The 17,365-nt window shown below is 42.6% G+C and overlaps 1 protein-coding gene across 4 annotated transcripts in view; it reads right to left on the reverse strand.

Annotated features, from left to right (window-relative positions):
- The window catches only part of PXYLP1 (2-phosphoxylose phosphatase 1), an 84,997-nt gene that overhangs the window by 32,542 nt on the left and 35,090 nt on the right, over positions 1-17,365 (reverse strand). Inside the window, exons 1-2 of one of the 4 annotated variants that reach the window (XM_032698340.1) lie at positions 16,300-16,377; positions 1,827-1,962 (exon numbers count right to left, since the gene is read on the reverse strand). In XM_032698340.1, coding sequence (XP_032554231.1) covers positions 1,827-1,905 — 79 coding nt within the window. In that variant the 5' untranslated portion in view covers positions 1,906-1,962; positions 16,300-16,377. Of the gene's footprint in view, positions 1-1,826; positions 1,963-8,174; positions 8,273-16,285; positions 16,378-17,365 lie in introns of those variants that run through there. The other 3 variants (XM_032698341.1, XM_032698342.1, XM_032698343.1) reach the window with 3 other exon arrangements.

Genomic DNA, 17,365 nt, shown 5'->3' on the forward strand with positions numbered 1-17,365 from the left:
AGTTGTCAGTGATAGTTGGAGAAGGGGGAGTCACACTGCTTTTGGTGTTGAAGAATGCTGAGACCAGCCTGACCCAACAATCCCAAAGTTAAACATTCTGAGGATGTGAAAAACAGTGTTTCCTGACAGAAACTGGTGAGGCACTGGTGAGGATGTGACAAACAACGTTCCTGATAGAGAAAGCAACAAGTGACAGCACTGACAACTCATCTAAAGCTGCTGAGCTACAGGTTGCTCAGCAGACAGAGCTAGCCTAGAAGTAAATGATGATGGAAGAGAGTTTTGTCTTTGCTGTGGAGATGGTCTTTGTTCCAAGTTTGAACTAATTGCTCTACAGCCTGAAGCTGGTAGAAGTTAAAACATCAGGCTACCTGTATGTCTTGGTTCCCACTAGACTGTATTGCAGTTCTCATTATGGAAAAGTTTCTGTATCAGTGTTGGTATTGGCACTGAGCTTCATGACGGCTGCTTGCTGTAGCTTATGTGCTTTTTAAAGCACCCCTCAAACATCTTTATCTCCTGGAATTCCTCTTCACAAATGTCATGTTCTAATTAAGTAGAAAATAATTTCCTCTTTAGAGGAAATGTGATTCACTCTCCTCATCTCTAAATAAAACTCATTTTAGTTAACAATTCAGTTTCATGTTTCAACTGCAGTTCCTCTAGGACCTGCACCCTATGCACAATTCATAACCAACCATGCAACATCAAGGGTAGAGCCATAAAGAGCCTAATGGGCAAAACAAGCTACAATCAGACCCGCTGGCTTGTGCCCACAGGAGGCTGAAAAAGCCACACGTTCCTGTCTTACATGCAGATGAGTTTAAACACACAAAAATAGAAGCAGAAAACCACAAAGTTTCTTTCATCTTCTCTCCCCCTTTCTTATAAGTTGTCTATCGTATGCAAAAGACACATTCTAAATCTAAAGCAATCTTTTGAATTTTGGGATTTTTTTTTACACTATGCAAAAGGAGCATAGCCCAGAAGGACCGTGCTCATTAAAACATGATGCGAGGGAAACAACAACAAAGAATGTTATCCTAGCCTATGGATACGCATTTTTTCCTGCCCTCTAACAGCAGCTAATTACACTGCTGTGTATTAGACCAGATTTACACAAAACATGGCTTTGCCTAGCAAATGTTATCTCTCAGAAGTAGGTGATCATCAGTCGTATGGCACAATGCTCACTTGTCACCTACCCTGACCTGCCTTCAGCGCCACCCTCCTGCTTAGTCATCAGGACACGAGGGCCCTCTGCACTGACCCAGGATTAATTATCTGAAGCACAACATAATTTATCTTTTCTTAAACAAACCAACCACTTGTGATGAGCCAATTCAACTGTTTAAAGTTTCCTAATGTGAGGGCACAAATAAGGGGAAGTTCCAACAGTCAACCCTCACAGCAGTTTTCTCAATCCCGTCTGCTCTGATGCAACGTAACACAGGAATTGCAGCAGATTTTACTCAAAGGAATTGCTGCAGTTTTTCGCTCAAATGTGGTTTGTCTACTTCCATGGAAAGATTCAATCACATTCAATTACTTAATTGCACTACAAAATGCAGATTTTTTTTGATTTAAGATAGCCTGATTTGAAGTCTCGAAATTGTATAGATTCCTCTGAGGCACACAAAACTGTTTTTCTTATTTTTTGGAAAACAAACAAACAAAAACCCTGAGGGAAAAAAAAAAAACCAACACCAAAACAAACCCCAAGTATTTAAATACAGATAGAATGCTTAAACAACAAATAATCATGGCCATTTTTAAACACACCTATAGATCAGTATATATAGAAAACAAAAGGGGAGGGCACTTACAGAATTGTAGACTGAGGCTCAGAAAGGCCAACAAGGCTGCCAAGGCCAGCAAGAACAGAAAACGGTTTCGGAAAAGCATTATTATTCCTTCTGCTTTCTCTTCATGGTCCCATCTTCATATACCACTGGTTCCTGCAAACAACAAAACATTGGCAAATATATTTCAGATGTGGAAGCATCAGCTACAGCAAATAAAATTCAGACATCCTTTTGACAGTGTCAAGTTATTTCTTAAAGGCAAGCACAAAAGGAAATTCAAGTTGGCAACAACGGTATGGATAAGTTGCCTTCACCCTAGTTATAATGTTAACTATATTTCCACATGATAGAACTTTCAAGTAAATTTAAAAAAATGCCATTTCCCGTAACATTAAGTTTTCCCCTGCTAAGACAGGGTTAATACATTCACAATTCTTATTTAAGACAATAAAGAGTAAGAAAAACTGTCAACACCACTACACAGAAAATTGGAAAGTAATTAAACTTCAAGGCTCAACTCATTGCAAAAGTGAAAATACAAAAAAATCCCCAAGTCCTTTCCTGAAAATATCCAAACAAGAAGCATGCACAGACTTTTCCTTGCAAAATGACATTCCAAAGTGCACAGAATTTGCTGAAATTTGCTGAAGTGCCCTGTTTTCACAGATGTACATTTTCCTTTGGAAAATAGCTCTATATAGGGGATGGGGGTGGGGTGTTCTCCCCCCTACACTTTTTTTTTTTAAACAACCAGCTGCTCTTATGTGCAAGAGATGCCTCTTCCTAGCACTGACAGCGTGTTGCAGGAAATTGGTTAGTCTTGAAAGAAACCTTCTGAGATTCTCAGATCCTTTGAACTGAGCTCTGTTTATGACAAAACATTCAAACATGTTGACAGAAAATAACTTTTTCCCCCACACACAGTTTCATTTTGCCCCAGCACTTATTTCCTCACAGAAAGAGACGTCTTTTCCTTCTTTCCTGCTTTTGAGAATGACAAGGTTTACACATCCATGTAATTAATACGTATTTGCTTGCCAAAACTCTTCTGCACTCTGAAAACTAACCATCTTAGCAAGATTTTAATCTCTACCTCTGAGTGCTGATAAAAATCACAACCTCAAAATTCTGATTTCCCTTCCACCCCCTAATTAATTTTCTTATTAGTATTTGAAAAGGTCTCGGGAATCACTGAACTTATTTTATCTATTGTGGTTGGTCTTGAAAAGTTGTGGGATCTACGATGTGGCCCAAAGGGACTTTCACCATACAAAGCAATGAGACCCAAGAGCACTAGTGGTGATCTCACAGAAATGAAAGCAGTGGGGCTTGCAGTAAGTGAAATCCATTATGCATGTGCATTTTGCAGGATTGAGGTCTTTCCATCTCGTTTTACTCGGAGAGCTGCTTTTACAGCTTTTGGAAACTGTGGAAAAATGGAAAGATCTGGAGATTCTGAGAAGCAAAAAAACAGAATCATTACAGTATTTTTCCCAAATGCCAACAACACCATAAATGGCATGTGCAAGCAGTAATAAAAACAAAGTTAAAAAAAAAAAGAGAGAGAGAAAGACGGAACAATTTTAACAGTCTCAATTTCACAAAATCATAGCTCATCTGGGAACATCTTAGTGAAAGGCATGTGGGAACAAAACTGAACTACAGCACTGCAACTCAACAAAGCTGTGAAGGGTAAAGGTAAAAGGATTAGTGTATACAATACACCAGGAGAGAATAAAGCAGTTCAACCAAACAGATGGAAGAACAGAAGGGGAACCACAGGAAAAAGCAAAAATAGACTTAGCAGGGAGGAGAAGGTAAAATCTATTAAAAAGCTCTCAGGAACAGGAGGTCTTGTACACAGTCTACACTCATTAATAACATTTTTGCATAAAATAAAACTGCCACAAAAAAAAGGAAAAATTACAAGACTGGAAAACAGGAGATCATAAACACCTCATAATACCAAAATGTTTTAGAGAATAAGCTTAATTAGCTTTAAGCCTTAATTGCAAGATCAGAAGTTTTAAAACATTGAATTTGAAATTCATCACTCAAGAAATTATAAACAAGGTGGAAAGACTTTTCTTTTAAATATACCTTGGCTTGCTAACAAATTAAAAGTTGCTGTGTTGCAACTTATGAGGAACAGGAACATCTCCTGTTGAGTAGTTGTTAATTAAAAGCCTGTCAATACAATTTGTCATCAGCTCTTACTTGGTAACAAGCTCGTGGGAATCAGGTGAACATCTGAGAGCCCGTGTACTGAAGCCTCTGCTCCTCTGTGATGGCACACAAGGCGCTCCAAGGGAAAAGCAGCACTTAGCCAGCACAGAATAGTGCAGGCAGTACAATAAGTATTGTGAGCACTCACTGAAGTGAGCATTTGTAAGCTAAAAAAGACAAAACCAAGCTGGGAGGGGGAAAAATAAAAGCCAACCAACCTTCTCTTGCCACAAACCTATTTTTACATGCAGATGAAACAACAAAACAAACCACACAGCAAAACACATTTTGGGTTTTCAGGTTATACTACCACGTAGCAAGAGGCTGCAGCACTGCAGAGCATCTGCTGCTACGGTGACATTTAGGTCATGTCGATCTTGATCTATTTACTCTTGGCACAGGCCGGAGTGCAGGTCGTGCCCCAGCCCCACCATCTCCACACTGTGAGCTCCCAGTGCCCAAAGGTCAATTCTGTCAACAACTGACAGCACTACCTCAATAGTCCTCAGGAACAGGCCTTGGTTCTGTGCCTGGGACACAAGGAAGTACTGACTCCTTTTCAAGGTGAGTAAGCCCCACACCGCTGCAGAACAGGTGGAACTCGGCACCGGGAGCGGCAGCATTCCAGCAGCAGCTTCTGATGTGTGCTCAAAATGTAGTGATTTAAGCTCATCCCTGAGACAGGAAGGTTTAGATTGGATATCAGGAAAAATTTCTTTACAGAAGGGGCTGTTAAGCATTGGGACAGGCTGCCCAGGGCAGTGGTGGAGTCTCCATCCCTGGAGGGATTTAAGAGATGTGTAGATGTAGCGCTTGGGGACAGGGTTTAGTGGTGAGCTTAGCAGTGCTGGGGGAACAGTTGGACTCAATGATTTTAAAGGTCTTTAACAACTTAAACAATTCCACAATTCTGTTTCCATGAATGTAGGACTTGATAAAGACAACCTACAGAACTCCAAACATTTCAGTGACACTAACTGTGACACACTTAAGCAGTCTAGATATTCATAAAGATAGCCATTAATAAGGCATCCTATACAGAAACACAGATAAGTAAAAGGCTACTTCCGAGTCACCTTTTGCAGTATACCTACCTACCTACCCACAGAATTTAACTTTTCCTTTTAAACGTGATCCAAAACCTCAACTCATCAAAACACGTCAGAATGACTCTCAGCATGTAGAGCACCCTCAGCTCTTACCTAATCACACACACGTGTGTTAGTGTAAGGTGCTAAGCTGCTGCATGCTCACACAAAGGTAAAAGCAGATTAATGATTGAAGGCCAAGCCAGGGAGTCAGGAGACTAGGCCATGTCCCTGGAAAAGTTAGTAACTCCCTAGAAATGTTGGGAGAGCAGCCTGTCTGCCAGGAGCCCATGGGAGGCAGAGCAGCTGCCAGCACTAACCTACTTTCTGTGCAGCACTCATGGGGCACTGGCAGCCACTGCTTCACAGAGAACCCCCCCAGCAACCCCTCCTCCTCAGCAAAATACAGAGAAGGCATTTTTTGCAGGGCTGACTAGCTAAACTATTTCTTTTGATTATATTAAGTCAGGCCCTGAAAATAACTTGACATCAATGCTTTCAAATGGCTTGTGAGGTTGGACGTGACACTAAACCACCACTGCCAAACTTTTGTGCCAATTGACTGATACTGCTACATCCTCTAAATCACCAGTATCCATCTATAATACAAAGCTACTCTCCAGCATGAAGCGTAAGCATGGAATTATACTGACTCACCATGACAGCTCAAATGAATCTACTTGATTAAAATAGCATGTCTCCATAAATAATCAATAGTGCTCCTCAAAGTCTGCCTCAATAAAATTACTGTATTTATCTGATGTGGTACATCAAAATGACATTGTCTACTAAAACAAGTGAGCAAAAGTGGTCACAATGAACCAGCAAAGAGAAATGGTGACTTTGCCCAAAAAGGAAGGTAGTGCTCAGCCTGTACCTAACTATAGACCAAAGACAGAGGTATACTTTGCAGCAAGCTTAGAGCATAGGAGGGAGAAAAAAAAAATCCTACAGACAACATAAAGTTGATTTGGACTAACATTCACAGTTTTAGAAAAGGTCATGGAATAAGCGGGTCAGGGACCCACTTACTAGTCTGATGTCTTTTCACTGCAAAAGAAAGTTTTAAATTATCTTGTTGATATAGCTACAGCTGTAGGCTTATTTTCTGACAAAACCTGTTCTGAAGATATCTGAAATGAAGGTGAAAGCTCCTGATACAATTCTAATGAAAACGTCTGCCTTGGCTTTCACTTTAACCTGTGATGCTCCACCAATTAATCCCCAGCCATTGGGCAGCAGCACACCAGGCAGTACATTTTTCACCTACAAAAACCAACAAGTCCAGAGAACTCCAGACAGTGAGGAACTTCATACTCTTGAATTGGCAAGTGCAGAAAATAGTTGAGTCAGTAAGTGGCACAAGCCAAACCTTTTCTTTGGTGCTTCAAGGGATTTGCCTTTTTTTACTGCAGGAATGAAAAACAGTGGCTGGGATTGACACGACCAAATCGACCAGTGCTATAAAGATCTGTGGCAAGCACCAGACAGAGAGGAAATGGGAACACTCAATTCTCTGGTCAGCAAGACCTGCTTAGCTACTCATGCTTGTAATTGTCAGTGAGGAAACCCTCCCAAAACCCCCACAGCCGACTGTAACAGCAGCAATGTAAAGTGGGCAGAGGATCCCTGCAACACTGCAGCTGCATTTTGCACAGCATGACAAAGTAACACAGCCAGCACCTGTGACACTGTTAACCACAGTTCTTCATTTTCCCACTGGAAAGGAACGAGCATTCATTCTTTTTAAAAAGAGTGTTTATGAAAAATAGGTCACAACACTTGGTGCAAAAAAAACCCGTATTTCTAAAAAGAGTAAAACCAGTTCATCATTGAAAATATTAAATAAAACCTGCTTGGTAATGTTACTTGTGTTAGCCCACCCCACGACTGAAGCTGGAATTCAGTAACCACAGGACACACAAACCTCAACTGAAAGTACAAACAGGTCAGCAGTCTCATTACAAAGAAAAAAAACCCAAACAAATAAACAATCTAAGTGAAGATAAGGAAAGTCATGGTAAAAAAAAGCTACATACCACTCCAGAGTAGCCAGGCACAGAAACAGCAGGAAGCTGTGCCTGTCCAACAAAGCATGGCTACATGTTGATATGTACAAACTGATAGTTACTTATTATAATTTTATTTTTTAATTAGTTTAGCAGCAAGCATCTGATTAAAAAAAAAAAAAAAACAAACACCTCAGTTGCTTAAGTATAATATATTTTAGTACATTGAAGTGTCTACATCTAAATTTCTCTTTTTTCCTATTCCAAGTTTCTCCCTTATCTAATCAGTACTAAAATCCTCAAACTGGCCCAGCTGGTCTTGTGATGTGCAAAAGCTATTGACAGTGGCCCAGCAGTGCTGCCCACTCTGTCAAAGCAACCAGCACAAGCTTCCACTTCATAAAAGCTGAGGGATCAAACAGATCTTACTCAAACAATTTTGCCCCTCTCTCCAGCACTGATTATTTCCACTGTGCAGCAAATTTACCGCTGAATTTAATCAGTCAGCAAGGGTGACAGAAGAGATGAAGGGACCATTAGCAATGCTGAAAACTGACCACACCTCAAAGATAATCCACTGTTCTCAATATAAAAGGACCACTTGACTCCAAAATCTTTTCTTTTAAATCTCAAGGTGCACAAGCTGATGAATCGGTGATCATTTCGAACACCTCTTTCTCCTAATCAGCTCTGAGGTTTGAGCAGGACTCTCATACACTTTTACCCTGGAAATTCTGGAAAAACCATCTTCAGCTTACACCCTTCAGAGGACTGTTTCCATCTTTTGAACTCTGTCCCATTCAATCACCGTTATCAGCTGCCTTCTTTCAGAGCTCAGATGCTCAGAGACACAAGCAGAACAACTGTTTACGTCGTTTAGATTTGCATTTGATTTCTTCCAGTCTAAGTCCTTTAGAATATAACATACAAGTCTATGAAGCTCTTGAAATTGGGCAATAAACACAATCATGCAGAGACATCTATATTCAAGTTTTGTGCATTAATGTCACAGTTAGTGTAATGTAACATTAGAACATTACAACTACCTTTTATGGGTCTCCCAGCATTGGAAGTTGACTTATTTTGCAGCCAGAAATCTCCCAGTTTCTGGAGCATCCTTAAATTTACATCAGTGTTCTGATTACATGATGCCCATATTATCTTGAACAAAGACAACTGAGAAAAAAAGAAAAGTATGGGAACTGCTAAAAAGCATGAAAAGATTATTAAGTGTTGGATTTTATATATTTTTTCACCCTTGCACAGCATACCCTGTAGGTGTGTCAGCTCACCTCCTCTGCACTCTGACCACTAATACATGAAGAAAACTATAGTTTTAAAACATAAATATCTAACTCCTTTAGTCACTGCTCTAAATCATCTTTTCCTTCTCTATGCTCTGCTATTCCTAAAATTATCAGCATATGTGAGAGAAGTTCTGAACAGTTGCAATTCAGATATAATTTCCATGACCTGCACAACCTTCCGTTAAAAACGAATAAATAAAAATATTTTAAATTTAGTCTCCTTTCCTCCTCTTCCCAGAAGACTTATCCTTTAGAGATTCCACTTGGAGATAGCTTGCCTTCATGCCCAGGCTCCAGCAGCATCCTGGTGGCAAAGGCATATTTCCTCCTACCAGCTTCACTATTCTATTTACAAAGAACATCAAGTGTTCCCATCAGCCAGGACACAGGGGTGACATGCCCCTGCCCAGAGGAACTTAACGGGAGTCTAAATTAGCTCTGACTGTCAAAAAAGAGAAAATGCAGGATTGCACATAGAAACAATTATGGAATGTTTATTTCAACATGTCTGTAGTCTCCTTTATGTTCTGCTTTCTCCCAGATTTAGATATCTGTTTAGATCAGAGGACAAAGTGATGGTCAGCATCAAAATTCATGCTTTGCAGCTCATGCATTCTCTCTTTTTTGATTAGTACTTTTAGTCATAACTGTTAGTCACTGATGCTCTGATGTCAGTTCACTCTGGGGGCTCAGAGCAGAAACAAGAACCTCTGTGCCCGAGTTCTGCTCCACATTATGGGAAACACCCAGGGAAAGCTCCACATGGCACCCACAGGAACCTTTGAAGGTCAGTCCTTCAGCAGAGATGTCTGTTTGGCACCACCAACACTGCTGTAAGGTCTCAGAGTGCAGCAGAATCTCTGAGGATGAATGTGGTTCGGAATCTGAAGCTGCATTTTGGACAGAACACGATACAGCATGGACTGCTTCCCTTCAAACCACAGAGAGGCTTCACTGTTGTGTTACAGTCTACCAATAAAATCCAGTCTATAACAAAATCTGTCAAATGACAAAGCTTAGAACAGAGCTGAAATAATGATAGATCAGAAACCATTCCCCTTTTTAAAAAGTCAGACTTCATGGCATACCCAAATTGTAAGTACTGAAGAGACTACTGCAGTTCCTTTGCAGTTTAACACCTCTCATTTTCATATTCCTTGAAGGAATTGTTGAAAGTTCTCCACGCTTTGGCCTTTGGTTTTCCAACTATGATTTTATAGGTATCATGTGGTTTACTGGTCTGAACAGCAAACGTATGAGAGCATAAAATATTTCCAGGAGTAGATGTCCTTAACTGTGGTTTCTTCTAGTCCACCTAAACACTCAGTTCAAGAGATCCTTGCATTCAGACAAACTTCTCAGTGAGTGCTTTGATCTGTCCTTGATTACTTTTTTTTGGCTGGAAACAATGTCAGTGTCCTACAGCTGTACATGTTACTGTGTAGAAACCTGAAAAAAGTTGCAGTCAACAATGACCCACCAGTCCAGCACATCACTTTGGAGGCTCTGTATGAACCAAGTTTTAATATCTAGGAAAATCTGTCACAAGCCCAACTCTCTGTCATCCACTTCAGGAATGTCCCCATATTACTATTCCTTTTCCTATGCAATAATGAGTCATACATGTCTCTGAACTTCAGAGAAAGTAAAAACAAAACCAAAGGAAGTTCTTTTACTTCCTTAAAGGAAACTGAGCAACTCTTTTTTAACATTATTATGAAACTTGAAAGAAACCTTATGATTTTGATGGCTCCAGGCCAGAACTGAATATTAACTGGCAGCAAAACCATTCCGGAACATACAGATACTTAAATAATTCTTAAAAAACAGCACCAGAACGTAATTATTTTAAACTTACAATTTTAAAAGGGTATACCATATGCTCGTAATTGTATGAGCAGAGATCCTAATCACACCCAGATCACAGCCAGTGGCTGATCAGATAACACCACAGCTCCAAAGAGCAGGTAAAGGCAAAGCCCTTAGAGTGCTTGAATTATGAAATGATTTTCAAGGGGTTTTTAAGTTTTTACTTTTTACAGTTTCAATTGTTTAAACAATTCCATGTCCTACCATAACACTCCCCTCTGCATTCATTTCCTTTGAACACGCCTCTGAACAGGAACCTGCCTCCTTCTGCCTCTGCGTCAGGGGTTGTGTTTTGCTGCAAATACCTTCTTTTGGCACTCACTTTGAAAGCAAACCCTGCAGGGATGCACTCAAAGCTAGTTGTGATTAACCAGTGAAGTCACATTGAATAAACAGATCAGCAAAGAAAACTCATAAATGCAGAAAAATGTTTATTTTCCCACACTGGGTCAAAGTTATCCCATCCAGTGTTTGAGATGAAGTTAGTATCAAGGACAGCATTTTTTTCTGCATGTCAGCTCTCCCACTCAAGTTAGATGGATTTGAGAATGGGATCTGAACTCCCAAATCTGCCCTTCTTTTAATTCCAGATGACCTTATACTGGGTCAGTTTATAACCTACCTGCACACACACACACTCTAATATGTGAGAGGTCCCACACCTGCAGTTCTCAGGGGTTCACACAGGTTGATTTGCTCACGGTATTCCAACTGAATGGACGTGGGGAAATTCTAGTTAAGTCAAAAGAGACACTGACTTAATAATCTCTTCAGCCTACTCACCATCCTGTCTCATATCCTGTCTTCAGCTGGTCCTTCATCCTTCACCCTCTGGAATCATTGCTAGAATCCGAACCAACCCTGTTCCCCTGGCCCTTCACTCATAAGCTCCACCTATAACCACTACCCAGCTATGCCTTCAGCTCACCCTAAAATTGTCATTTTACATCTGGTGATTTGGCCCTTACCAAGAGCTTTTCAGGAAGTAAAACACAATTTTACTAAATTAGCTAAATTATACATGTGAAAATTGTCAGTGCAACAACCTGATGTTAGAAGTGTTTGTGCAAGAAGGATGGAATGGCTAACACTGATTTCAATACCCATTACATTTCTATCCTATCCTTGTGCTCGAGCTGTATTTTGACCTTCATCCCAAAAGATGTTTCTCCTGACTTCTCCCTGCTACAAGATTCCATCCTATTATTATATGCCAGGTCACCCAAAACTTCCATATTCAACCACCTCTACGCAATCTCAAGGATCCAAAATTACAGGGTAGATACAGGCTTCTGTTTCTCTTCCAAATGGAAAACTTTTGCCTCTTCACAGGCTATGCTATTGTCCATTGCAGCACCAACAACTGGCAGCTCATACTGGAGAGGAAAAAAAGGAAAAAAGAAAGGGGGAAAAAAAAAAAAAAAGACTAAATAGAGTTTATTCAGCAATTTTGTCATCTTCCTGCAATCTAACCCCAGAATGGTGATTACTCAGATGCATTAGCAGACATTCAGCATTTTCTGCTGCCCTTTCTTCCCCACAGCACTGTACAACTGCCAACTTGCCTGGCTGCTGGAGAGCTGAGTGGGGAATGACACAGGCATCACACTGGGAACACTGCTGTGCTCCTGGCAAAGGGCATGCCTGGCTTTTCCCTTGATCCTCAGGGCAGCAGCACAAGTTAACCACTGGAAACACGACATGTTACAGCCACAGACAACTGAACACACAGGTGCAGGCAGAGGAGTTATTTCTTCAAAAGGAAAAACAAAAACAAAAACAGTGCTGCCATTGAACACGATGTCCCAGCATTTCCTCAGAAAGGCCCATGGGCCACATTTTTGTTGCTTAGCTGGTTTTACAATTTATCAGCCCACAGAAGCTCCTTATGAAGGTACCCAAAGGTCTTCAGAGACAGAAACAGAAGCCTGTGTTCAGACTCCAGGAGCAATCAGTAAACCAACATCATAACAACAGATGCAAGAAAGATGAACAAAGGAAGAAAAATATGGCTTTGTCCTTTTAAAACAGTCATTAACAACAGAGTGTAGCAGACATTTGCAGGGTCTTACACCAGCCACTGCTAGCATTGGGAAATCATAGTACCGTATCTTCCACTACATACGTAACTGAAATTTATCACAGACACGGAAACAAAGTTACAGTATTTATTTTTATATTTTCACAAGGGAAGCCATGAATTACATGACAATTTCCGGGGGAAACTAACTTCATTCTTGGTACATAATAAAATTTGAGGTGGTTGCAGAAACTATGAATGGATCAGCTGGAAAACAACCACTAAGTAGGATTTCCAAGCAGCAGTTCTGAATGACTTTACCATGTGGCACAAACAAATAGGCCTAATTATTTCAGCTTCCAAAAATCAGTTATTTTTAAGAAATATGCCAGCTGTCTAGCTGTTCAAAGCAGTTTGTTTCTCTAATCAATATGAAATACCCTGCCAATCATACTCTGAATTCTCTGTCATCAGAACCACTTAGTGCATAATCACACACTTACCATCCACCTTTGCAGCTCTCCTGGCAAACGTTCCTATTATCAGCTTGCACAATGAAAAAAATGTTCTTTTTTGCTGCTTAGGATGACCTATTACACTGATGATTCAGGCATTATCTGATTTTTTAAAAACAATCATAAGTGCCATTTGTCACAGTACACCTTCCCACTCTTTATTTCTTCACTGAGCAAGAAAATGTCTCACCCAGCTGTAATCAGAGACTACCTAATACTTTGAAGACAAACAAGAACATTAATTTTGAATTCTACCCTAAACTCAATGCCACAAAACAAGCCACATGGGCAAAGCTCACATGCTCCTGCATTGACGTGCATCAGGACTCACGTATCCTCCCCTACAAGTTTTAGACAATAAAATTTCCCAAACTTTTCTGCCCTAAATGATTTGCAAAGCCAAATGCTTGTTTCAGGGCACCCTTGGTGGGATTCACTGAAGTGCAGCCTGGTTTTAACAGAATATGAAGCGTGTCATGGTCTGTATGATATTTCTAGCAGCTTTCAGGAAAACTGCTATATGAACCTTCAGTTGTCACCATTCTTTATGTAGGTTTACGATCAACTGTTTCCAGTTCTGTTTCTGTGTAACTTATACCTTACACTGTCCTGCATTTTCATTCCCTGTTATGGAAAACATTTTGAAGAAGAAAAGAAGAAAATATGTATTTCGTTGCAGTACTGATAAAATATTGTGCTTTATTTTAGTACAAGTCCAGTAAAATTACCATGACACTAAAACCCATGCAAGTAGAAATCCTGCATGAAATCTACATCTAAAGTCTCCTCCCAGGTGTTTGACATTACCTCCCCTTTTGCTGCACAATTTAAGTTTTCTTTTTTGTATATAATTTCCCACCCAAGCTAGAGTATTTTTAAATACACCCTTCTGAACAGGTTTGACCCAAAGTACACTGTCCGACATTTGGGCATTTCTTTTTAAGCAGATCTTTCCCCACCCAGGCTGCTGTCTAGCAGTGTTTGTCTGTTCTACTCCAGTGCCTGCCTCCTCCTTTTGGTAGAGGCCCTTGAGGGCTCCACCCTCTTGGACAATTAAGGTACCACCACCTCCTTTGTAGCACCCATCATAAATCTAAATCATAAAGCATATGTTAGTAGGTGGCTTAACATTTAATTCCCATGCTAATTTGATTTATGTTTGTGAACAACACATACCTCACAGTGGTTCTTCACTTAATTAATTGCCAATGGTTTTTTTATTAGTCAAAAGATAAAATCTTGGGGAGATGAGAGAATATGCAACTAGAACTGACCATAAATACAGACAAAAGCCACACTTAGGAATGAATCCGTCATTCCTCATTTGGGCAATAACGTGCAGATACACTTGTGATACAAAGCTTTTATACCCAAAATATATATATATATATATTTCTTTTTTTTTTTTACATCTGCAACTTCAGCAGAAAAAGCATCCAAAAAAAATTAAACTGAAGTCTAGTTTCAAAGGTCCCCTAAGAGATTACAAAAATGAACAAAGACCTACATAAGAAACCTCATAGGACACTTAAGGTTTCATTCGTCTAAGGAGGTCATGATAAATATGTAAAAATATACACCCCATTGTAAAACCACTGGAGGAGGCAAACTTCCTGGGGGACAGGGTGTTTTGCAAAACCCGAAGCACTGCTTTTGTGTGCCTTCACTCCAAGATGCCCACTTTTAAAACTAAAAGAGAAAGCCCAAAAGACAAATGAAGGCTGTTAGAGAAAAGCAAGTTCACAATCACGAAACTGAAGCCACATAATTAAAAGCCTGCAACCCAACCTGAGCCCCACCTCTGCCCAGGGACACCGGTACAGACACACTGGTTCACTTACACCAAAGCACTTTTACAGTTCTGGTGTTGTCAGACCTTCATATGAGACCCCACTACTGCTCAGTGCTTCCCTTCCCCCAGAACAGGGAGCTTTTTTAGTATGTACCGATTCTTATAAAAAGTAATATTTCAGCACTACTGAGTTTACATAAAATATTGAAGAGACTACAATTAAAAGCCATTAGAGAGAGAAGCGTCTGTGTTTTAACCATGTGCACTACTTGTAGTTACCTTTTTGAGAAGATTAAAATTAAGCAGCTTTTGCTTTTCATCCCACTCACACCCTCCCACTACAAATTCTGTCTGAGCTAATCCTCCTTCTACAGACGTCAAAACAGGGCATAAGTATTACAGCTACTTACTGCCAAAATGTGCTGGTTTAATATCCCATTACTATTGTAATACTGGCACAATAACTTATTATATGTGACAGCTTTAGCAGTTAGTCAAGGATAGAGCCACTTATTCACTAGGTTTTTTTTCACCACATAAAACTATATTTGTAAAATTTGTAAAAGAGAAAATTTAAGGTCTGAACTCAGACTGTGATGCTAGACAAAATAAAAGGCTTGTAAGGTCATTACACACTGTCTTCTCACTCTGTAATTTCCACTGTCAAAGAATTCATGTAAAGTGACCTGTCTGGAAATTCAGGTTACAGTATTTACAAATACACTATTTAACCCTTTATTTCCCGGCATTTTAAAATATACTTTTACAGATTTTTGTTTCATTATTATTTTGCAAGGGCCACATTCTGCATGAAGGCCAAGCCAATGTCCATGTCAGAACACACTTCCAATGAAAAGTCCACGCTTGTCAAAATGTTCAGTGTTATTCTTTAGGAACCTGGAGCACAGAAATACACTAAGAAGTCCGTTCAAGGCTCTAAAAATATCTAGGTTAAGTATGCGCAGAGAAAGGTGCTGCCATGGGATACACTAAAGACAACAGGCATCAGAAAACAGGTGAACTCACTAAGTTACTCCAACTCCGGCCACAGTGTATCCAACAATAGGTGACACAGTATCTGTCCCTGGAGCAGCACAGCAGCTCCGCACCAGCCCTGGAGCCCCTGCCAGCCCAGGCGGGGGACACGAGCGGGGCTGTCAGCGCGGGGGTGCCGAGCGCCGTCCAAGGGGCTGTGCTGCCCCCTCCGCCCGCAACGCCGAGCCGAGCCTGCGGGACCAGCTCACGGCCGTCGGGGGCAGCTCACGGCCGTCGGGGGCAGCTCACGGCCGTCGGGGGCAGCTCACGGCCGTCGGGGGCAGCTCACGGCCGTCGGGGGCAGCTCACGGCCGTCGGGGGCAGCTCACGGCCGTCGGGGGCAGCTCACGGCCGTCGGGGGCAGCTCGCACCGGCCAAGCCCCCCGGTCCGCCCCGGCGCCGCCGCCCGCCGCGCTCCGGTCGCCCCGAACCCTGCGCGGCCCCCGGAGCCGCACCCCCTCCGCGCCCGGGCGGCGGCAGCGACCGCCCCGCCGGCGCCGCCGGGTCCGTGCCGGGGGCGGGAGCACCGCGGGCACCGCCGGCTCCGCGCCGGGGCACCGGCGCTCCCCGGCAGCGCGCCCCGGGCGCCGTCCCACCTGCCCGGGCGGCGGCCCCTTACCTGCCCCGCCGCGCTCGGCGCCTCGTCCCGGGAGCGGTGGCGGTGCCGGGCCCGGAGCCGGTGGCGGTGCCGTGGCCGGAGCTGGAGCCGCCGCCTCGCCACGGCCGCGGCTCCGCGCCCGCCGCGCGCCCGACCCGCCCGAGCACCGCCCCCGAGCGGCCACGGAGCCCGCCCGCGCCCCCTGCCGGACACCGCCCTCGGCGCGGGGGGACCGCCCCGAGCCCGCCGGGGCCGCGCCCGCCGGGACGGGACGGGACGGGACGGGCGGGTCCCACAGCCAGGTGTGGATCCCACAGGCGCTGCCTTATTTCACGGCCACAGCTGCGGAGAGCAATGAGAGGCACCGGGGCCAACAGCGGGCGCCCAGTCCGAGTTACCCACTCCCCAGCTCTGTTTTTCAACTTCCCGCTGCTTCAGCTCCTAGCGTTGGAGTGGATGGCCATCGGCTCCCCGGAGATGCAGCAGAAGCATCTCCCGCAGCTGAGCGAGGTTGTTACTGCCGCTGACTCTGCTGGCATGTTCGTCTCCTACTTAACTCACCGGGAGCGCGACTGGAATCTGTCACGGCCCTTTGGAATGCCACAAATTTCAATACAAAGATAGAACAAACATATTCTCTTGTACAGCTGATACAAGTGAGTTCATACCATAACTTGCTCAGTACTCGGCAAGATTTGTTCCCAACAAAGCAACTCCGAGCTAACCAGCCTCTCCCCTCACAGGAGCTGATTCTTCTCCACCAGCAGGAGGACTTGTTCAATCCTACAAGCTGATCATCTTTGAAATACACCGATTTTTCATGTATCCCTAAACTAGATTCTGAAATCAATTTTGCAGATTTGGGTAATGCCCTAATTCCCTTTACACACGTACTCAGACATGTCAATGCAGAATCTGTGTGAATGCTGGGTGATCAAAGGAGATGCACTGACACAGAACATTTGGCACCAGTGTCTATGGTAAAGGGCTGTCAGGTGTTTTGTCACAGTCAGGAGGCACCTCAAAGAGTGTATATGGTTCTCATACTCCTGGATACCTGCAACCCTGGATACTTCTGCCAGCTTCCAACTGTGCTGTCAC

This window comes from Chiroxiphia lanceolata, chromosome 10 (assembly GCF_009829145.1).
Source record: "Chiroxiphia lanceolata isolate bChiLan1 chromosome 10, bChiLan1.pri, whole genome shotgun sequence".
NCBI lineage: Eukaryota > Metazoa > Chordata > Aves > Passeriformes > Pipridae > Chiroxiphia > Chiroxiphia lanceolata.